The 23,676-nt window shown below is 40.6% G+C and overlaps 1 protein-coding gene across 4 annotated transcripts in view; it reads left to right on the forward strand.

Annotated features, from left to right (window-relative positions):
* Nucleotides 1–23,676, forward strand: part of PIK3CA (phosphatidylinositol-4,5-bisphosphate 3-kinase catalytic subunit alpha) — a 62,463-nt gene that overhangs the window by 20,539 nt on the left and 18,248 nt on the right. For all 4 annotated transcript variants that reach the window (XR_013975339.1, XR_013975340.1, XR_013975341.1 and 1 more), the window contains exons 2-9: nt 14,294–14,721; nt 15,294–15,503; nt 15,937–16,187; nt 17,810–18,055; nt 18,683–18,768; nt 20,752–20,857; nt 21,468–21,620; nt 21,705–21,839. Coding sequence is in view for 1 of the 4 variants with exons in the window: in XM_080929281.1 (XP_080785407.1) it covers nt 14,370–14,721; nt 15,294–15,503; nt 15,937–16,187; nt 17,810–18,055; nt 18,683–18,768; nt 20,752–20,857; nt 21,468–21,620; nt 21,705–21,839 (1,539 nt within the window). In the remaining 3 variants the exon portion in view is untranslated. The remainder of the gene's footprint in view (nt 1–14,293; nt 14,722–15,293; nt 15,504–15,936; nt 16,188–17,809; nt 18,056–18,682; nt 18,769–20,751; nt 20,858–21,467; nt 21,621–21,704; nt 21,840–23,676) is intronic.

Consider the following 23,676-nt stretch of genomic DNA (forward strand, 5'->3'; position numbering starts at 1 on the left):
ACCATCATCAGAGGTCATCTTGGCATCTAAGCGTATCTTGTACATCATCCTTATTCTCCAAATGAAGGCAGTAACAAGTCATACTTACACAACAAGGACATCTTTATGTCTGTAACTAGTCACATGGTCAGAATTCTGTGTTTAATTCTGATATTTAAATTTTTCTGAGAAGGGTTTCTATTCACCTTAGATAGGAAAGGCAGCTACACACCAGAGAGACAGTTTCATCCTCATGCTGCTAGTGGTGAGTGGTGAGTTTACTGGGGTTACTACAGGAATACACAGGATGCTGAGACAAGAAGGCTATCAAAAGTTCAAGACCAGTGTGAGCTTCATAGTAATTTTAAGGCTGTTCTGGTCTACATAGTGAGAACTTGTTTCCAAAAAATAAGTAACTAAATAAACATTGAATCTGAGTTTTATTATGTCTCTTGAGAGTTTCAGCTTCCAACAACAACCTGAATACTACCTTTCTAACAACTATACTTCCTCAAGCCTAATTTGCTCTTCAATCAAATAAAAATGGGACCAGGACACTGTGAACTCATTATTTTCTCTGGTTTCTGACAAAGTTTCTTTTGCTGTAAGCTGCATTTCTAACTTTTTTTCTCTTTTTTTGGCTTAATTTGTTTTTGGAATATTTGTGAATTATAGAAGCCAACCCTTTAGTGCATGATACAGAATGTGTTTTCTCAGGATCCCAGGGACTTTTTTTACTTGGATCTATGGTATATCTACCAGACCACTGTCTTTAGTAAAATTATTCATCTTTTGGCCTTAATATAAAACTGTAGCTTTCCTTTATGTAATAACCAATTAAATAATAATGGAAGATAGGAACCCAGTTACAAAATGAATAGGTGTTGTATCTAGACATAAACTTAGGCCACAGCAGAACATCTATAAACAGGTCTGTTTTGTTTACAGGCATGGTAATATTCACTTGTAATCCCAGCTCTTGGGAGGTAGAAGAAAAAAAAAAAGGAGTTTAGGGCCTGGACTACATGTAGCTTATGGATACTAACTATAATGGCTTTTTAAATCCTGAAGGGGCCGAAGAGATGTCTCAGTTGTTAAGAGCATTGGCTGGTCTTCCATAGGGCTAGGGTTTGATTTCCAGTACCCACATGGTGGCTCACAACCTACTGTACCTCCAGTTCCAGGGTTCCAGGGGCAACTGATATCTTCTGGACTCTGTGGACCAGGCTACAGATGATGCATAGACATACAGGCAAAACATCCATACATGGAAACCTTTTAAAAATTGTTTTTAACTGCTGAGGAAGACTTAGATAAAAAGAAATGCAAACTTGGCTAGTAAACTGCTTTGTAAAGTAGTAGTTAATCCAGGCTGGGAAAATAGTTCAGAAGAGCATGTACTCTTCCAGAGTACCCAGGCTTGCTTCCCAGTATGCATGTCAAGGTGGCTCACAACCCACCTTTAACTGCAGCTTCAGGGGCATCTGATGTCTCTGGCCTTTTCAAGCGCCTGCAGTCAAATGCACATCACACACACACACACACACACACACACATCCATCCATCCATCCATCCAATCTTAAGTCTGTTTCCTTAAATGGCTGTGAATTAAAATATTCTCACTCAGAGTATCAAGTGGTTCTGCTTGGCCTTTGCTTCTGTGTAACAAAACATTTCTGCTGTTTACTGGGAGGAGACATGGGGCTCACTTGGAAGGTAAGTACAGTTAGCATGGTAGCAAATGGGAAGAGATACGGAAGAAAAATGGTTCCTGTTTACACAGACAGAACAAACTACAAAGGGAAAGCTTGATCCTGTAAGACTAGAGCTCAGGGTGGTGAGGAAGGGCAGCATGAAAGGGGCCAGTGACATCATGATTTGAGTCTCAGCCTTCTACACTTGAGCTGAGTCACTAATTGCATACCACTTTCAGCTGGCCAGTTGTAGTGACACCACAGGAAATGAACTGGAGGGAGAGACGGAGTACTGTGCATTCAGGGATTTTTGCCTTAGTTCATCCCGCCTTCCTAAAATGAAGAGCCTGTCAGAAATCCTTTTCCTTCTGTGAAACAACATGCATGAATACACACAGAGAAATACCTGATGAGCTGCTGAAGGAAGGGTTATGTGAGCTCACAGTTCGAGGTGGTATGTCCACCATGGAGGAGGGGTGACGGTGGTAAGAGCTTGAGGCAGCTCCTCACACCCCTGCTGTAGAGCCAGGAAGCAGGGATTAATATGCAGCTCACTGTCTCCTCTTTACTTAGGCTGGGGACCCAGCCCACGGAATGCACTTCTAGGATGTTTTTTCCTATTAACTTAGTTTAGAAAATCCCTCACCAGAGCTTTGTCTCTGTAGTGATTCTAAATTCCATCAAGTTGACAGTTAAGGTTAACAGTCAAATAGACTTCATTCAATAATTACTGTATTATTTTAGGTTGTGAGATAAGAAAAGCTGGAACTCTTAAGAACGCACTTGTGCATATGAGCGTGCGCACACACATATAAATACACACAGCCGGGCAGTATTTTTGGGTTTTGAGACCTGTAGTCTGGAATTCCCTCTGTAGACCATGTTGACCAAACTCAGAGATCCACTGGCCTCTGCCTCCCAAATTCTGGGATTAAAGGTGTGTGCCACCACACCCATCTTCTGGCAGCACCTTTTAGAGTTGTTGAATGAGGGATGTGTCACTTTTTGCAGATAACTTTCTGGCCTAGTTGTGATAAAACTCATTGACTGTAGCTCAGTAGAAGAGCCCCCACCGAGCATATGAGAAGCCTTGGGCTCATCCTCTAACACAAGACCAAAAAGACTAATGGAAGCACTGACAGCTCTGCCGGAGACTGACCATGTGCGCTTCAGAGAAGTTAGTGCTTTGAGTTTCTGTTGGAAAGTGAGGTGGGGCTTGAGCAGCTTTGCTTTTCATTTGCACCTTAACCGGTGTAGTTTATGAGGGCATCTTTAAGAGGAAGTGCAGCATAAGAGCCTAGTCATTTTGCTGTTGTTTATCTGGGTGCAGTAGACTGAACCCAGGATTGCACATGTGCTGAATGCACTGTGCCAGAAGCTTAACCAGAGCTACCTTCCTGAGCTGATCCCTCAATAGGGAGCACCTAACATCATGGAAATAAGTGTTTAATGTTAGACTGTTGTGCATATGTATTGTCGAGACTTTGTAATATGCGCTCAGATAGGGAGAAGAGCCAGAATTATGTCCTAGAAAGATGACATTCTGACAAGAGAAAAGAACAGCACTGAAAATAGCCAGGCTGAGGTCATCTTCCTGCTATCACGCACCAATACAGAGGATAGGGACAGCAACAGCAGGCAGAGGTCAGCTCTGATGGTTTTGGAGTGTGTGACAGAATAGAACCATTTGGTTTCTTTTTCTCAGGAGAGGAATTGCTAGGCTAAATTGATGGGATTTAAATAATATTCATATTTTGATTAAAGAATTTTTTTCTCTTTTTTAAACTCTGGGCTAATGACTCATGCTGTTTTTAGAGTTTTGCTTTTGTGGAAACTAAAGCCCAGTTGTAAATACAGGCCTGTCATTTGGACTGTGTGATAGCATTATTGTAGGGAGACTAGTGATGGGTGGTATAGATCCAGTTGTAATAAAGGAACCAAGATAATTTGATTTCTCTGATTCTAAGACACTTAGGCAAAAATAAAGTAGTTATTGTAATTTGAAGGATTATACAATGAAAATAGAAACTATACATTTATTCATCATTTTAGAGGTCTGTATCAAAAGGTATTTATTTCCTTTTACATTTTTGTGATACTACGAAGTAAACCACCAGCCTAGAGCACTGCTTTGTAGGTGCACTATCATTGAGGTGTGCTCTGGAATCAGCATTGGAAATATTTGAGAGAGAGAGAGCTAGCATGTGTACATCGATGTAGATACTTTAAAATTGGCATGTGATTTTCAAATGGTAATGACACCTTGTGATCTGTCAGATAGTATTAGCTAGGTGAAGTTGACTATATATGACCCCATCAATATATTCCATTGCATGCTCATCCCTGTGATCACCAAATTTGGTGTGTGCATGTTAACCTCTGCTGCTGTCCTTTCAGCCTGTGTGCTTAAGCTGGGGACTTGGATTTCTTCCCTGCAATCTTTGCATCATTCTTTTTTTAGTTATTCTTTAGCTGCTCCCTAGTGAAGGTGCAACATTACTTCTTGGCATTCTCTGTGCCTTATTTGAATCTCAGCAGAGGTCTGCTGATGTGCTGCAACAGGTGAAGCAGTTGGGATAACAGCAGAGCGATATGTTCAATGGCCCGTTGAGAGGATTTTCTCATATGACAGATTCTGTGAGCAAGCGCTTTAACTTCTAGTTTGGTTAACAATCTGCTTCAGTTGGTCAGCTTCACACCAGCCAGTAAAGATGGAAATATCCTACTGACATGATGCTTAACGACAGCTCCACCAATTCATTAAGGTACAGAACTATCATTTCAAAATAATCAGTGCATTGTCCATTACTAAGTCTGAACAGTAAACATGAAAGTGAAAGGGAAATTAAAAAGACTCAGTCTGCACATTGATGCCACTGTTACTCATATAACTCAGTAAGTCCCCATCCTCTTACATCCTCAGCCATCTCGTGCTTTGCTTGCCCAGCAGGTCCCTCCATCACCTCCCATTTGCTCTAGTGAAATGCCTGAGGATAGAAGGTGGCTCACTAGTTGGTCAGTAGTTTGTAGTTGAGTTTTCAGCCATAACAAGTGTGATAATCTTCCTTCATTGCCAGGAAATGAGGCAGATGGCAGGCAGAATATGTTTCTGAGAATATTTGTTTTGTTCTAGCGCAGTCTCACCTCAAACTCATGATCCTCCTGCCTTAGGCTCCACAGTGTTAGAATTGCAGGCATTGACCAGCACACCTTGACCAAAAGAGAGCAATCTTAAGAAATTTGTAATATTCTTATTCTTGGAAAATTTTACATATATACACAGTGTATTTTGATCATATTCATCCCCTTCTCCTTCCAGACCCCGTACCCACAATCCCTTCAGCTTCAAGTCCCCTATTTGAGGTAACTTACCGAGTCCATTTTGTGCTGCCCATACACTCTTAAAATCGGCCAACCACTAAACATTGTCTACTTACCAGAGGGCTTTATGATAGCTGACTCTTCCTTCCCCAGAAGCCATCAAGTGTCAATAGCTTCTCAACTAGGGAAAAGGCTGTGAGTCCCTCTCCCCCTGCTAGAATGTTTATTGGCTTGATCGTGTGGAGGCCACCACAGCTGTGATGAGTTCATGAGATCAAACTGGCATGACAAGTTCACTGTCAAAGTGACACTGCTTCACTTTGGTCTTCTTTGACCCCTGGCTCTAACAGTCTTTCTACCTCCTCTGTGATTCAGATGTCTCATTTGTAACTGAGCACTCTATATACACTTATTCTCTACACACTGATCATGTGTAAATGTCTGCATAAACCACTGCCTACTGCACAAACAAGCTTCACTAAAGAGGTCTGCAAATTGCATTTATCTATAGGTATAAAATATCAGTTTAGAGGACAGTAGGTACAATTAACAAATGATAGTAGTACCTTCTCTCCTGTTGCATATGAGCTCCCCACCATGAGTTCCCAGCTGGTTTATAGGACCCGACATGCATTTCCTCTTCACAACGTGCCGAAAGTTCAATCAAGAAGCACTTAGTCTTGCCTATAACATCTGCCCTCTTGGGCATATTTTGCTACACTGGTCACCACTGCAGATCATAGGATTCACAGGTCACAGGACTACTGATGGCCCCTGTGTCAGGAGCCTGTACGGTACCCCCAGTACTTTTGAGAGCTAGCCAGCAAGGAGGAACGTCCTTATCAGCACTGATTTCTCCTTGTCCTGGAGAAGTGCATGGCCTCTTCAGCAATAGAGGCAAGCCGCCAAGGTGTGTAAAATTTAGGAAGTGTATAAATTAGTAGTTTCCCTATGGCTGAAATCAGTTTTTAAAAAATTTTAAAGACTTACATGAATGAGTACTTTGCCTGCATATATGTATATGTACCACACTTGGTGCCTGGGGAGGTAGGAGTTAGAACTGGAGTTACAGACAGTTGTGAACCAATCTCACCTCTGCAGGAACAGCCAAGTGATCTGTGCACTGAGAATCTCTCCAGCTTCCTGGGGGTGGGGTGGGAAAGAGCAGCTTTAAATTTTTTTTATTACATTTTATATGTCTTTTGTTCAGTGTTGTTACTGTGAAGATTAGCTAAGTGAATATAAATTTTCATGTTTGTTAGAGTGCAGTCTGAAAAAAAAGTGGGATACATAGACCTTTATACAGTTATGCCATGAACTGGGGTTGGGAACATTGGTCTGTGTCGGTGACATATGAGATGAGCAGGTAAGTACTAAACATTTAGTGATCCGCTTTAGTAAAAATAAAATTTTAGTGCATAGTGTATTTGCCGCCTTTTTTTCTTTTTAAGAATGTCAGTATATGTCAACAGATAGTCATAAGAGGAGAGAGTACTCAAAAGGATTACAGCTTCAGCAGCCTCTGAGGAGATAGATGGGTTAAGCACAAAGGCTGAGATTGTGATTGGGACAAAAGACAGCAAGCAGGGTAGATAAGAGCTAGACAGAATATCCAGGAGCTAAACACTGATGTGAAGAACAGGAATACTGAACTAGTGGGGCCAGATTCCCTCATTCTAATCTTCTGGACGGAGAATCACACTGTTGGTGTTATTTACAAAATGCCAACAACTAAGGGCTGCCCACCTGAGATGAATGAATTTAAAAGCAAGGATTTCCTCCTGTGTGGGTTTGGGTTTCTTTTGTGTGTAAGTACATTAAATGGTTTTTATTTGGGCAGAAAACTAGACTGCTCTCTCCTGTGTCAGATTGATTGATATATTTGAGAAGCACTTCATATTTTTAAGTAAATCCTTTTGTTTGATTTTGTTTTTAAATATGTTATTTTTGTGCCAAATTAGATGGCTTAGCAGGTAAAGGCACTTGGTGCCAAGCCTAGCAACCTCAATTCAGTCCTTGGGACCCCCACACAGTACAAGGGTGTCCAGACCACTACACACATGCTCTGAGATGTTCACACCCAGACACATGCACAAAATGAGTGCAATAAAAAGATTTATCTTTTGATGGTGCACGTGCATGCGGGCGTGTGTGTGTGTGTGTGTGTGTGTGTGTGTGAGAGAGAGAGAGAGAGAGAGAGAGAGAGAGAGAGAGAGAGAGAGAATTTGAGTGTAGTGCTCATAAAGGCCAGAAGAGGCCATTATATTTGAGGAAATGTTGTGAACTGCCAATGTGAATGCTGGGAACCAAAGTCAGCGCCTCTGTAAGTACTGTATGCCTCCTTCTCTTCCTCTTTCTCTTCCTCCTCTTCCCCCAACCGTCTTCTTTTAATTTCGGTGTTCTGCCTGCATAAACGTTTGTGTGCCAGAAAAGGGCACTGTATGCCATTATGGATGGTTGTGAGCCACCGTTCGGGGAATTGAACTCAGAACCTCTAGAAGAGCAGCCTGCAGTCTTAACATCTGAACCATCTCCTTAGCCCCTGTATGCATTCTTGATCATCTCTCCAGCTCAACAAGTCTCTGTTCGTCTTCATTAATGGCTCTGAAGTGAAATTTGTTTTGCTAACACATTACAATATTAAACCTGCCTGTTCAGGTCATGGTCCTCAAAGTCTGGATTTTAGCTGGATGAGCTGGTTAGTGTCCTGTTGGCAGGAGAATCAACAGTTCAAGGTCATTTTGTCTATATAATGAGTTCGAAGCCAATTTGGGCAACATGAGACCCTGTACAATATACATTTTGTACACACTGTTCACCTAGATCCTAATTGTCATTATTTAGAAATGTTATCAACACACAGACACTCCTAAGCCACCCGTTGACCTCATTCAGGAAACCTTTGATTTATTGCTGTAATAATTACAGAAATACATTTTCATAACGCCTTATATAGCTCTGTGAATGTGAATTTAATATGAAAACAAACTGCAGCCCTTAAGGGTTTAGAGTTTCCTCCATATTGTCAGGAGGATTTGTTTTCTACTCTACAGATCTTTGTCTCATTGAAAGCCTGTTTTCTCATGGTTAGCTTGTAAAGGTCAGCAAAGGACAGCATTCTGAAGGAAGTGGATGGAACATCTTTCCAAAGCTTGTGCATATCACAGCTGTCTCTTTGGACTCATTCCAGCTACTGCTCAGTGGCTCTTACAGAAGGGAAATCTTAGAGGCCAGCACTGGGGCTCAGATCATGGTGCTGAAGGACACTTGCTTCCCAAGAATCGCCACTCCATGGGATGTGTTTATAATTAGACATCTCATCCCCGTGCAGCTGGCCTCAGAGCACTCTATTCTCGTTGGGTGCCTTCAGCCTCTTGCTTACTATCCCAACTGCTGTATCTTTCTTCCAGCCCTTGATATTTCTCTGGAACAATTTTTTTCCTACAAATTTTTTATTTACTTTATAGTCCTGTACTCCTCCCAGTCCCGCCTCATGGCACCTCTCCTTACCTTCCTCTATCCTTTATCTCTGAGAACGGGGAGGTTTTCCCTGGATACCAACCCACCTTGGCACCTCAGGTCACTGCAGGACTAGGTATATCTTCTCCCACTGAAGCCAGTCAAGACAGCCCAGTCAAGGGGACAGATCCATACATAGGTGGGGAACAGAGTCAGGGTAAGCTCCCGTTTCAGTTGTTAGGAGACCCACATGAAGACCAAACTGCACATCTGCTACGTATGTGCAGGGGGGGCTCCTAGAATAATTTTTACAGTTTAGTTTTGTACTTAATTTTCTATTCTGTTTTTCCCCCCTTTTCCAAAAATCCTGGAAAAAGTCACTGTCTAGTAAGAAGTTAGGCATAAATTATTTTAATGAGTGTATAATGCTATGTTATAAACACCCACAAGAGACTGGTAACATTAAAGAAAGAATTAACTCAAAGTGTTTACAATAATCTTCAAATAGGGTAATCAGACTATTGAATTAGTAAGCGTGTTTGAATTATATTGCTTCTATAGCAAGCCTACAAGAACATCTTTAATTTTTCTGCTCTAAGTCAGACTAAAGATTTATTTGGTAATTTAAAGATTTGGAAAATATATTTCTATTTTCTGGCTAGTTACCAAATAAAGAGATGTTATAGAGAGATGTTACAGAGATATAAAACTAAGCAGGATTTTCCCATTGATTTAAGAATAAAGGTAGGAAGTACCTTGTGTATGTCAATACATAAAAATCAGAAATACATACTGGTTATTCAGAAAACTTTTGCACCCTCTGTGTGTGTGGAACATGTAGGTTCAGAAACTACAAGGTGCTTGCTTTAGCAGTTGTTAGATGCTTAGGCTGCCAATTCAGACAGCATAGATGCACCTAAGCTTACAAATAGATGTTTTCAGATGACTTATTTATTGCTCATGGCTTTCTGATACAGATAGAATATATATAGTTTTAAAATATGTTTTAAATATTTATTTCTAAAGTCAAAGATAGTCTCTGCTTTGTTCACCTGTTATATAAACTCCTGATCTACAATTAGGTAATGGTTTTGCTTCTAGTCTGGTGTAAAATGGCATCTAGCTAGACATGAGTAGCAGAAGGATGTGCTGCAGGGATCCAGCAGCTGGCCCAAGCTGAGAAGTGACCATCATGAGGTATTTCTCCAGTTCCCATAGCTGGCTGTGAACTATGGGACAGCACAGTGGTTGAACTTGATAATGAAGAGTATGACTCACCAACAGAGGTAATAAATTACATATACACGGTTCTAAGAAAATGAGACCATCTTAATGGAACCATTTCTTTACATAAGTAGAATACTGGGGTAAGCAAAGCCAATTTTCTTTTTCCTTTCTTTGTTTTTCAGGTGGACATAATAACACGAACCTACTATAGCACATGAGACGTAGAGGCAGGAGTAGTTAGTTCAAGGTCAGCCTAGGCTAATATCTTATCCTCAAAAACTCTTTGTTATATTAGGATGAACATAGAGTCCCAACATTGTGAACCAATGGACTTTTTCAGCACCTTACCCCTTCTGTAGTAGCATGTACCCGTAATTCAAATACTTAGGAGACTGAGGCAAGAGTACTGTGAATTTGGGGTCTGCTTAGTTTGCATAGCTAGTTAATGGCCAGCCATTAACTTTGTATAAAAGGCAAAAGATAGAATACTTGCATGTGTGGGGCCATGGATTTAATCTCTAGCAGCCTCCTTAAATAAAAGTCTATTTTCTAATAGTTACATTTTAGATCTTTGGTTTACTTAAATGTAGAGTGTTAGTACCTACACTCCAAAGAATTATTGCCAATGTAGCAGTAAGATGTTAGTTGTAAGGTCCCTTTGCTTTTTCTACACTTGTGTGTGAGCTCTGGGATTACAGTTTTGTTCTGAATGAGGTTGCCACAAAAAAGCAGAAATCATCAAACAAATAGAAAGGCATATGTCATGGCTGCTGTGTGGTTATTTCTGTAATGCTAGTCGGTCCCTGTTTCCTAGAATCCTCAAGGGATTATGGCTATGATCGAATTGTTTACCAATGGAAAGAGTTAAATTGTGAAACATCTGTTACAACCATACCATTCATTGTAAGTTATAAAATCAATAAGCTGTCAGTCCTGTTAGCCTTCTCTTATTCCTAGAAGACAAATGAGATTCTGAGTTATTGCATTTAATAGGCGTTCAGTGATTCTGTGATGTAGACTTTGTAGCGCTATCAAGTGCACAGTTAATAATTGTGCACATGGATTTGATTCATCTGGCTTTTTTACTAGGCAGTGAATTTTCTTTTAAAATACAGGAACTACATGGATAAATAGCTGAGTGGTAAATGTGCTAGTCTCACAGACATGAGGACCTGAGTTTGTGTACTACACCACAATAAACTACACACTCTGGTATAGTGTGATGGGGAGGAAATGATCAGCAGACCCCTGGGGTTTGCAGACTGGCCACCCTCACCTACTTGGTGAGTTCTAGGTCATTGTCTAAGTGAAGTGGAAAGTAGCTAAGGAAGCTGGCAGTACCAGCAATGCCCCACAGGTGCGTGTGCGCCTGCACACACTTCAGTGAAAGCACAGGAGATGGGGTTATTGAATTTTAGATCTGCTTGCTCCAGTGGATCTCTCCTGTACATTTGAAGGATATTTTCAATTATGGTTTTTAATATATATTTAGTCATGATCTTTCAGTTGTGTCCCACGGTTCACAGAAAGCTGATGATGGCAGGATCCCTCTGCTTTGCCACCTTTGATGTGCTGTCACTGTGGAGCAGCTCATGGTCATTGTTCATCTTTGGGAACTGCTATAGTGCAGATGATACCTAAGTAGTCTGGGATCTTAGTCTAGGTCACACTGCCTTGTGATGGAAGATGAATTAGAAGATGCAAACAAAATTGAAAGGAGACTATTTTAGGTTGTCGCACTAGTCTGTACCCATGGTATTGAGAGTGGGAATGAAGGGGGAGAGGAAAACTAAAGAAGCTTATGATGGGTTAGATGTTGGCGGACCTGAAACTGAGGGTGGCAGGTTTGTAGATTGTGTCATGTCCCTTCCTTCCCTGTTTAATTCCTCTGTTTCTATGCTATGTTCTGTGGAGTTCTTCTCTCTCCACTTTGACTGAGTCAGCTGGGTACACTGTTTATAGAATCTGTCCACCATAGCTTTTCTTTTGCTCTGGAATTCAGAGTGTAGTTACCATCAGACATACTACACAATTTCCACACTTTAGACTTCATCTAATGAGGACCAGAGGAGGAGTCTGTCTCATTCTTCCTTGCCTACTATGGTGATTTGAAATGAAAATGACCCCCATTGGCTCTTAGGGAGTGGCACAATTGGGAGGTGTGGCCTTGTGTTGAAGGAAGTATGTTGGGGGATGGTCTTTGAGGTTTCAAATGTTCAAGCCAGATCCAGTGTCACTCTTGTCCTGCTGCCTGCCAATCCGATCCAAGTGTATCTGAGCAACCTCTCCAGTACCAACTCTACTGGCATGCCACCATGCTTCCCACCGTGACAATAATGGACTAAACCTCTGAACTATAAGTCAGCCTCATCGTGTCTTATTACAACAATAAAACCCTACCTAAGAAACTACCTACCCAGCACCCCACAGCCTTGGTGAGGAGCCAGTATCATCTATAGCTCCTGTGTGCTTTCATGTGCCACATGATAGAGTGATCACATTAGCAGGATGTCTGGGCCTTGTCTTACTCATTTCTACTGTTCCACTTTTATTTCATGTGTATGAGTATTTCACCTGAATGTGTGTCTGTGCATCATATAAATGGCTGGTGCAGAAGGAGGCCAGAGGAAGAGGGAGCTGGATTCCCATAGTTATGAGCTTCTGTGGGCTAGAAACTGAACCTGGGTAGGGTTCTCTGCGAGAGCAGCATGCACTCTTACTTCGCGCCTCCACCTGTCTTCTCACTTTGAATTTCCTGCTTTACTTCTCAGTCTCACTGAGTGAAAGACACCCTGTAAACAACAGGAAATTGCCTTCTCTTTTCTTTTTAGAAGGAGACTTGGAAGGTGTGGGGATGGGGAGGCTTGAGTACCGACTGGTACATGGCTCAGGTGTGGTCAGAGGACAGCTGTGGGAGCTTGTTTCTTGTGGAATCTAGAGATTAAACTCAGGTCATTAGATTTTCATGGCAAGCACTTTTACCCACTGAGCCATCTCAACAACTGTAAGCTTGTGTATTTGAAAGGTTTTAATAGCATCTTTCAAATGAATCCCCAAGACTGCTGTCATCTAAAACTAAGTCTTTCAAATGCTAATAATGATTTATAATTTTTAAAATATAAGTACTTAACCAGAAGTGAGGTGAGCAGTCAGTCATAGGCCCTTCAGCATCTAAAACAGTCCATCTCGAGAATATTAAGACTTGGTACAGCTTAATCACCATGCTTTTTTATGTAACGATATACTTTAAAAACCAAATTGGAGGCTGAGAGTGGCACCAGCCTTTAATCCCAACACTTGGAAGGCAGAGGCCAGCCTGGCCTACAGAGTAAGTTCCAAGACATCCAGGGCTACATAGAAGCCTTCTCCTGAAAAACCAAAACAAATGAGGGTCCAGAGAGGTGGATTTTCAGTTAAGAACACTTGGTGCTCTTGTAGAGAACCAGAGTTCACTTCCTAGCACCCACATCAGGCATTTCACAATCGTCTGTAATTTCAGCTATACCTGTGTGAATTTGATGCTCTTCTGGCTTCTGCAGTTACATACACATGCAAAAAACAGAATGGAAGTCAAGCATTGTGTACTCATAACCCCAACAGTCCGTAGGTGGGATTAGAAGCATCAGAGCATCAAGTAAGGCTAGTCTTTGTTACATCAAAATTCAAGGCCAAACTGCACTGTCTTAGACCTTTTCTCAGACAAACAAAACCCCAGAGTGGTCTAAAAGTATCACCTGGAAAAAAAAATCCCCCTACCAATAGGAAGGATGTGACAGGGGCCAAAGAAAGGACTTTTCAGTTAAGAATGTATACTGCTCTTCCAAAGGACCAGACTTTATTTCTGTCACCCACATCAAGCACTCACTTCTGCCTGTAACTCCAGGGGGATCTGTTACCTCTGTTCTCTACAGGCACCTGCACTCATACGCACACACATATACAAGATTTAAAATAATAAACAAAAATATTTAAGAGAAATTACAAAGATTTAAGATGGAAAGACTAAAAAGGAGGAGTATTTGGATTTTTCTGGGTTGTACTTAAATAAGTGAGGACCCATTACCTAAAAGGTCTGCCATGTCTGTTGCATCATAAAATGGAGTGGCAATGATAAAGTGGCAGAAGCCAGTCTTTGTGTATGCCAGGCAAATGCTCTACCAACTCCATCACATCCCTAATCTGTTGACTGCTTGTGCTTGGGACAGACTTGCTAAGTGTTCCAGGCAAGCCTTGAACCTGCAAATCCTCCTGCCTCAGCCAAAGGAGCTGAGGTTGCAGGCCTGCACTACCAAGCCTGGTGAGATGGTAATTTCTGGTTGAGTTACAGCTTGCTTTTTAATTCTTTCCATGGATTGTTTTTATGAGACCCAGCTTAGAAAATCTATTCAATATTTTTAAATTTTCATTAAATCTAATTAAATGCAGGTTGTTTTTCTAGTGTCTTCTGTAATGAAATCTTTGTAGCCTAGTTTAGAGCAACCGTATAGATTAAAACACATGAGTTACTACTGCTCTGATTGGTCAGACAACAGGAAGTGTTGTCTTCTCAGTGTCAGTGTCTCTGTGTGATCAGGAATTGCTTCTCTAACCAGTGGTTTTCTTTTCTTGTTCAGGGCACTGTTTGGGGACAGCCATATTTCTGACTCCATAAAGTGGTTTCCTATGTAAAGTTTGCAGAGGGTCAGAACAATGCCTCCACGACCATCTTCGGGTGAACTGTGGGGCATCCACTTGATGCCCCCACGAATCCTAGTGGAATGTTTACTCCCAAATGGAATGATAGTGACTTTAGAATGCCTCCGTGAGGCCACACTAGTCACCATCAAACATGAACTGTTCAAAGAGGCCAGGAAATACCCTCTCCATCAGCTTCTGCAAGATGAATCTTCTTACATTTTCGTAAGTGTTACCCAAGAAGCAGAAAGGGAAGAATTTTTTGATGAAACAAGACGGCTTTGTGACCTTCGGCTTTTTCAACCCTTTTTAAAAGTCATTGAACCAGTAGGCAACCGTGAAGAAAAGATCCTCAATCGAGAAATTGGTATGTTACAATTTTCAGTTAATTGACACTGTCATTGCTAAACTGCAAATAACCATGATGTCTCCTCTTTATTTCATTATTAAGATACTTTGAATTATTATCTTTGTAATCTTTAAGTAGATTTATTTCTATTTAAAAATCTAAAGTAGTTTTTTTTAACTACTGAGTTATAGAATTTTGTAACACTTTGATATTCTGTAGAGTTTTACTTAATGATACATTTAGTAGGAGGACTTAGATTTCTTAGAGCCAAGTTTTATTACTCTGAAAACGTTGATAAAGGTTCTTTTATAGTATTAATGGATATGTGAGCAGTGCATATATTAAAAATGCTTGAAGCTTCCTTATTCTTTTGGGGTTTTTTTTGTTTGTTTGTTTGTTTTGTTTTTCCTTCTTGAGATAGGGTTTCTCTATGTAGTTTTTGGCTATCCTCTTAAAAAATGGATTTATCAAAGATTTTTTGTAACTCATAGGAACTTTTCTTTTGTGCTTTTCTAAATGTGTGCAGTTCTCAGTTTGTAAAAAACACATCTGCCCTATATTCTATTCTTTTTAAATATTGTATTTTTTAGGTTTTGTTATTGGCATGCCAGTGTGTGAATTTGATATGGTTAAAGATCCAGAAGTCCAAGACTTCCGAAGGAATATTCTGAATGTTTGCAAAGAAGCTGTGGACCTGCGGGATCTCAACTCGCCTCACAGCAGAGCAATGTATGTCTACCCTCCAAATGTCGAGTCTTCCCCAGAACTGCCAAAGCACATCTACAACAAGTTAGATAAAGGTAAGGAGGCAGCCTGTGCTGATTTCTTCTGCACAGTTGCCTTTGGCTGGCTGAATCATGAGCCTGACAAGGACTGCTACACCATGAGAGCTGAGTGTGAAGTAGTAACTTCTGGGTGACAGTGACTCCTTATTGACTGACTGTGCTTATCTCACTAAAACTGAAGAACTGAGTGTAGAATTCACTGTTGCATAGAATGCTAACAGAATTAGAGCTATCTTTTTAAAGTTTAAAGTGGAGTTAAACTCAGCCTGGGTCCTTGGTATCCTCTAGCCTTGGATGTTGTGTTGCTAGGCAGATCTTTACCCCTAGTTAGGTTAACTAGACATAGTTTCTGGTTGTGCTTAGAGGAACAGTGAACACTTCTTGAAATGTGTCTTCAGAGAACTGAAATAGACACAGTGATGTACCTTACAATGTCTTTTTGTTACAGGACAAATCATAGTGGTGATTTGGGTCATAGTCTCTCCAAACAATGACAAGCAGAAGTATACTCTGAAGATCAACCATGACTGTGTGCCAGAGCAAGTCATTGCTGAAGCCATCAGGAAAAAGACTCGGAGCATGTTGCTGTCCTCTGAACAGCTGAAACTCTGTGTCTTAGAATATCAGGGCAAGTATATTCTGAAAGTGTGTGGCTGTGATGAATACTTCCTAGAAAAGTACCCTCTGAGTCAGTACAAGGTGAGTGACGGTGCCTGCACCAGAGCTGCATGTGTGCTTAGCACAGTTTTATTTGTAAGCTTATTTTTATTAGCGTATTTGAATTTTGCTTAGTACTGATAGTGAATGCCAGCCACTGAGCTATATCCTCTAGCGATCATTTATCACATGTGTATTTTATGTGATTTGCTCATATTCACTCCCGTTGGGATGAATTTACCTCACCCACTGATCTCCTTGTTCTTAGCCAGTCCCCCTTCTGTTTAAGTTTATGTTTAAGCAATGCAGTTATTTTAGAGTTGGAAGATGTAGCTGTTTTATTAACTACAAAGTACTCATTTTATGACTTACCTGCTCCTAGCAAGGATGTGGGGACAATATTAACATAGAATCTTGGTTTATTAAATTTACTACTAACCTTCTTCCTCTCCGTTCACCGAATAATTCTTGACAAGAAGCAATGGTAGTGTACGCACACCAGTTACTGTTTAATAAAATAGACACTGGTCTTTAGTTGGTGGTAAGTGGGAAAGTAGGGAGTTATGAGGTATATAGAGTAACAGAGGCTGAAAATGTATGTCTGGGGCCAGCAGGATGGCTTAGTGGATAAAGGTACTTGCTACCAAGCCTAATAATCTGAGTCCGATCCCTGGGACTCATAGTGGAAAGAGAGACAACTTTACTTTAGGTGTCCTGTGAACTTTATGTACCCTTTGTGACACATATGTACTTGGGCTCTCTTAGGCTTGGAAAGATGGAGTAGTTGGTAAAGTGTTTGGTGTATGTATAAGTGTGAGGAGGACCTGTGTTTGGACCCTTAGCACTTACTTCATAAAAGCCAGACTGGGCAACCTATGTCTGACTTTGAAGGCAGAGACCAAAGGATCTCTGTTGTCTGACTAGTCATCCTGGCCCTTGGTGAGCTTCCCTGTTCAGGAAATGATCCTCTCTCAATGAAGTAGACTTGATTGAGGACCATGCCTGACCTTGAACTCTGTGCAGACATACATCTGCTATTGCAAAATTCAGACCCACCCATTTTAACATTTTCAACTCTGTTATTTTGAGTCTTGCTTACTTATTTTTTTTATTGTTTGGGTTTTTTTTTGTGCAAGACAGGGTCTCATATAGCCCGGGCTGGCTTCAAACTGGTCATATAGCTAAGACTGACATAAACCCTCATCTTCCTCCATTCATTTCCAGGTGTGAGAATTGCCAGTGTAGGTAACCATACCGGTTGATTTATGGGGCTTCATTGTTTCAATAAAGTAAATGTTTCTCAGGAGCTGCTGGAGAGAGTAGGGTGGGGTTCCACCCTGAGAAAGGCTTAATTGTGAAGTTTGACATGCATTGTCAGGCTTAGCAAAGAAAGTTTTTCTGTTATTACAGTGATCACTTCTAATATTGTTGTAATATTTTGCAGTTAAAATAATAGTGTCAAAAGTTGGCCCTAATTTTTTATTTTATGTAAATATATTCAGAGGTTCTAAATTACATTATAAACAAATAGCTACCATCAAGTGTGGTCTATGTATTACCTTTGTAAATCAATGTGTAAATGCTTATATATTACTACATGTTATCATCGCAATGAAGAACCTTATGTGAAGTAGCTGCTTCTCTCACTCTGTGATCTCTTACAGTATATAAGAAGCTGTATAATGCTGGGGAGGATGCCCAACTTGATGCTGATGGCCAAGGAAAGCCTCTACTCTCAGCTGCCGATTGATAGCTTCACAATGCCATCATACTCCAGGCGCATCTCCACAGCCACACCCTATATGAATGGAGAGACATCTACGAAATCCCTCTGGGTTATAAATAGCGCACTCAGAATAAAAATTCTTTGTGCAACTTATGTAAATGTAAATATTCGAGACATTGATAAGGTAAGGTCAAATGCTGGTGTTTACTCTATGTAAATCTTTTTTAAAATTAGCCTCTTTTGAGCACAATACAAGCTATTGACCTCTAGTTTTTCAGGTGACTAGAAAAACACAAATCTCAGAAAATGAACTTTGAGTTATACCTGCCTTAGCTTTCACAAAGCTACGGTTCGGTCTAATTAGAATGCCCATAATGCTTCCTAAAGTCAATTCTTTTTTCAGAGTCTGTTTGGTCAAACAGTGATTGGAATTAAAGAGGATCTTTTTTATAGTCTTTATTGAATCTCATTATGTGAAAATACTGATGGAGCTTTTACTGTCTTTGTGAACTGTTCCCCTAGCTTCAGGAGTTTGAAGTAACCGAGATACCAGCTTATCTTGGAAAAGTGAAGGTCTCCATTTCATGCATAGTGCCACCGGCTTGTAGCTACATTAACTTCATAATGGTCGAGGCTCCATCAGTAAATTGTAAAGCTCTATAAAGAAACCATCTTAACAGAACACTTCATGAGTGTCTCATTTACATTGGTTCTGTTGCCTGTTCATATGCCTAATAAGTACATGTGTGTGTAAAGTGTACATGTATGTATGTATATACATGTATATAGTGTACATTTTCCTTTCTTTTAGATCTATGTCCGAACAGGTATCTACCATGGAGGAGAACCCTTATGTGACAATGTGAACACTCAAAGAGTACCTTGTTCCAATCCTAGGTAAGAGGGTGTTTAGACATGTTTCATGTCATTAGCTTTAGGCAAGTTATCTGCATTTCCATTATTTACATATAGAACATAAGGACTTTTTGTGACTGGCTTCTATCTTTCAATTATTTCAAGGTCAAGTCTTGTTCTTGATGAATGATTCAAGACTGGAACTTTAAGGCAATCTCCTTCAAATGACTCCTAAGAACAGACACTTAGGTATTCAGTTAGAGGGTCTTTGAGAAAAACCAGTCTACTGTGGGAAAGCAGGTTGCTGGGTACCCTGGGATTCAATCTTGCTTAGGTGTGCGGAGATGTAGAAGGTAGTCTAGAGCTTACAGGCCCCCTGTTTCTTTGTCTTTGTTGTGAAAGATATTTGAGGATTCAGCGCCTTGAGTGAAGGTGGACTTTACAGAGTGCAGTAAAGCATTCAGTAGAAACCTCAAAGGAATTCCACAACAAGGTTAGACTGAGTTCTGACAGTCAAAAGAGAGAAAGATGTATGTACATTTATTACATTTCCAGGGTCAATGAGTGTCCTAGAGCCTAGGACAAGTTCAAGGTGACAGTCCCTTGTCTGTCAGGGTAAGGCAGTTGTCACCTACCTGAGCCTGTCAGTCAGTCACTGAGGTAGATGGTACACATGACAACAGTTTCATATCCTATTCATACTCCTAGAGTAGGGGGTGAGCTGATGTAGGAGATTTCAAACCAACAATATTTTTGAGGAACTAACCCAAAGAATTCTAGGAGTCCCAAGCAGAGGCCCCAGATTAATCTGTTGCGGTTGTTTAAGAACCAAGAGTAACACTTTAGAAAAGGAAAAAGTAAGACTTAATAGTAGTTGTTACTATGTTGACACTTAGAAAAATAAAGTATCTATCAAGCTTTCCAGCTTTTACTAGCCTTAGGAGGAGGATCAGGAGTTGAGCTGCATCTCCAGCCATATCGCTGCTCAGAGCCAGCCTGGGCCTCACTGACACTCACCCTGACCAAGCAAACAAGTTACAGAATTCTTACCTTTAGTCTTTACTGCACCAAGTTTCTGGTTAGGACTGGAGAGATGGCTCAGCAGTCCTGTTCTTCCTGCGGACCCAGATTCAGTGTCTAGCGTTCCTGCTGGGCAGCTCATAACCATGCATAAGTGCAGCTTCAGGGTCCATCACCCTCCTCTGGTCTCTGCAGGCACCTGTGCTCTCATCCTATGAACACAGCACACAAATAACAAAAATGTATCTTTTAAAAAATTACCTTTTTAAAGTAGAGCTTAAATCTCAGAGTAAAAAATGTTAGTGAATTCTTTAACTTTCTGCATTTATAAAAATAAAAACCAGAAAGTTTTATGAAATTATTTGAAAGATAGGAGAGTAGACTTGGAAAAATATTAATATTTTATTTATTTATTTTGTGTCTTTGCCTGAATGTATGTCTGTCCAGTACCCTGGCTTCTGCAGCTTTATTTCAGTGTTGGATTTGGGTTGTTTGCAGTTGGAGGATGGGGTAACATATTACTGTGTTTTGTTGACAGTGGAGCTGAGTCATAGGGTATACCTGTTCGTTTTCTGGGCCTTTCCAGTCCCCATTTGGTTGTAACAAATGATGGACTTAGTCCAGAGTGCACAGGGTTTCCTCTTAGTCATTCCTTGTCACCTGTTTTTGGTCTTGTAGACTGTCATCCTGAGGTCTGACCAATAATACTGACTCAGACACCACCCCACACCTACCCCAGCTTCTGACTCAGGGTCTCACTGTGTAGTTCTGACTGACCTGGAACTTACTGTATAGGCCAGACTGGCTTCAGACTATGTCATAGTATACCTTCACCCTGTGAGTGCTGGGATAAAGGTTTGTAAGCCACCACCCCAACTTTGTCATTTTAATACAGTTCTGAAATGTATCTTTGTTTGATTGTCATTTGCCTTGTCTTTAGTATTGATAAATTATGGAGACATGTGTACGCTCAGGATAAAGCTTTGTCTTGTCAATTTTCTATAGGTGGAATGAATGGCTGAATTATGACATATACATTCCTGATCTTCCTCGTGCTGCGCGCCTTTGCCTTTCAATCTGCTCTGTTAAAGGCCGAAAGGGTGCTAAGGAGGTAAAGTATTTCATGTTAAATAACTAACTGTGGCATCCTACAAAATCCTGATGCCTCTGATTGAAACTTAAAAATGGGCAGTTTTGTTTTCTCTCTTTTTTGTTTGTCTGGTTGGTTGGTTGTTGTTTTAGCCTAGTCGTGCCATATCTGTAACCCAGGGTTCCCTTGAACACAGAATTGTTCTTCTTAGCTTCTCAAGTATTTATGTGCCGTAATGGTGGGGTTCTGTTTGGTTTTTGTTTTCTTTTTGTTGTTGTTTTTAGTAAAATATTAATTACTAAAGCCTTGGGAGATATTAGTGACTTTCTCATTTAAGAGTACATTGGAAGAGCCCGAGTCCATTTCTAATGAATAAGTACATCATGAGTTTATATCAGTATAACTTGTTAACCACATACCTCACTCTTGGGCTGCTTCAGATGTCCTTTTGAAAATAGAGTAAACACACGACAGAAAACCTTTCAGTTTTGAAAAACCAGTGTGTCTTTGGTAGACTTTGTGTTCCTTTGGTTATAGAGACAACTGTTGAATTCTCCTCCCAGAGAAGAAGCATATTTGGAAATGTGTGATTTATTCACAGAATCGTGAATATTTTCTTTGTTTCATTAAGGAGCACTGTCCGTTGGCCTGGGGAAACATAAACTTGTTTGATTATACAGACACCCTAGTGTCCGGGAAAATGGCTTTGAATCTTTGGCCTGTACCACATGGGTTAGAAGATCTGCTGAACCCTATTGGTGTTACTGGGTCAAATCCAAATAAAGTAAGCTTTTTTTTTTTTAGAAATTAGTTTGTTTATGACAGCTAAGCATAATATGTATGCATTAACCTTTGTTTTCTATTATAGGAAACACCATGCTTAGAGTTGGAGTTTGATTGGTTCAGCAGTGTGGTGAAGTTTCCAGACATGTCTGTGATTGAGGAGCACGCCAATTGGTCCGTGTCCCGGGAAGCTGGATTCAGTTACTCTCATACAGGACTGGTGAGGACACTCTGAGCTTCTTAAGTCTCACCAGTAGTGCCTAGAGATGGACGTTTTCTCTGTGCTAGGGTCATGTGGCTCCGTAGTCCTGGTGAGGATACTGTTGAACTCTGAAGTAGGACTTCAGTGAAGAACATTTTCTATATTCTCTTACTCCACCTGTCCCTGTTTATTTCTGCTTTATTTGAAGCCCTGTTAGATGCCACAATGTATGAAACAGTGGTGTGGATGCTATAATGAAGTTTGGGGTTACACAGCATGGTGTGGTGAGGACACAGGGTGGGAAGAAGAATACCATGATGAGAATAACTGAGGTGGTAGAGCTGAGCTGGTGGAAATCAAGCCTAGGAAAAACCTGAGTTAGTACCTGGAGTTGAGGCTAAAGTTTAAACATGAGGTGAACTTTGAGGCAGCAGAGGCAACTCTTCATGACACCACATTAGTCCAGGCCTCCAGAAACAGTGTAACCGTTCACCTTGTTATCTAAGCCTGAGCACCAGAGTTAGTCAGATCAAGAACTGCTAACTAAGCTTGCTGATTAATACTGAACAGAGGTTGTGAGATGGCCAGGCATAGTGATAGTAGTGCATAGGAGCGCCTTTCCGAGGACACTGCCGGGCAGTTGAAGCCAGTTGTCTTCTGTGTACACAGTGTAAAAACAAAGCAAAATAAATGAAAAGCATTTCTTTTGGGAGCAATGGTAACACTTTGTAAGGGTTGAGATTTTGTGAATTAGTAGTGTGTTTTATTTATTTTTATAGAATGTAGAGAATACCTTGGTTTGTCATTTAGATATATAAGAAATGTTTCTAAGTGTAAAAAAAATATGGAACCTTAGTCTTCCTAGATGTTAAGGTGCTCTTCTGGTTCATTCCTTCCATGTTGAAGGAAGACTAACCAAACACAAAGCTGTAGAACAGCACTGAGGTCAGTAGTCACTTCAGAAAGAGTGTAGAGACTGAAGTGAAGCTGCAAATGCCACGTTTATAAAGCCTTTTCCTCCTTTGTGGACGTTTTAGACTTTAGACAGAATTTCTCACTTTACCTCCTTGGGAAAATCATAAGAATGTGGACATCACTGTCTCTCAGGCTCAGCCTACACTGAATGCCAAGTGCATCCTGTTTGTAGATTATGCTGTGTGTGGCAAGGTGCTGAGCCACAGCTGTGGCCTCTTAACCACTAGCACCAAACTAATGATCAAAAATGTCTCCAGAAATAGCCAAAAGTCCATGGGAGACAGGGAAAGTCACCCCACCTCAGAACCACAGCTTCAGACTCTGATGGCGAGACTTGTAAGTGCAGTATCAAACAATATGTCCTCAGTAGGATAAAATGAGTGAGAGTATTTCCAGTGACAGACAATGAGTCTGTTTTCATACAGAGTCAGGAATTAAATAGGAGTGATTCAATATCTATATTTTGTGTCAAAAACTCTACCCCATATGTGGTATTTCTTTCATGGTCCATGATGTGTGTGTGTGTGTGTATCACTTTTTATTACTGTAGCATACACTGAGAAAAACAAGGAAGTTAGGCTAGAAAGATGGCTTGGCAGATTAGAGCACTTGTTCTTGTTCTTGCAGAGGACCCATATTCATATTCGATGTGTGTGTGTGTGTAATATTTTTACACACACATATATAAACACACACGTCCATATCATGACTCACAACCATCCAGTTCCAGGTGATCCATTGTCTTTGTCTGACCTGCAGGCATAAGACATGTACACAGACCACAGATACACATTTGTAGATGTAAAATAATTTTTTAAAAATCTAAAACAGAAATTTGAGGAAGGGAAGACATGTTTTGGCTGATATTTAAGGGTCGCTG

The sequence above is a fragment of the Micromys minutus genome, assembly GCF_963924665.1.
Source record: "Micromys minutus genome assembly, chromosome: 15".
NCBI lineage: Eukaryota > Metazoa > Chordata > Mammalia > Rodentia > Muridae > Micromys > Micromys minutus.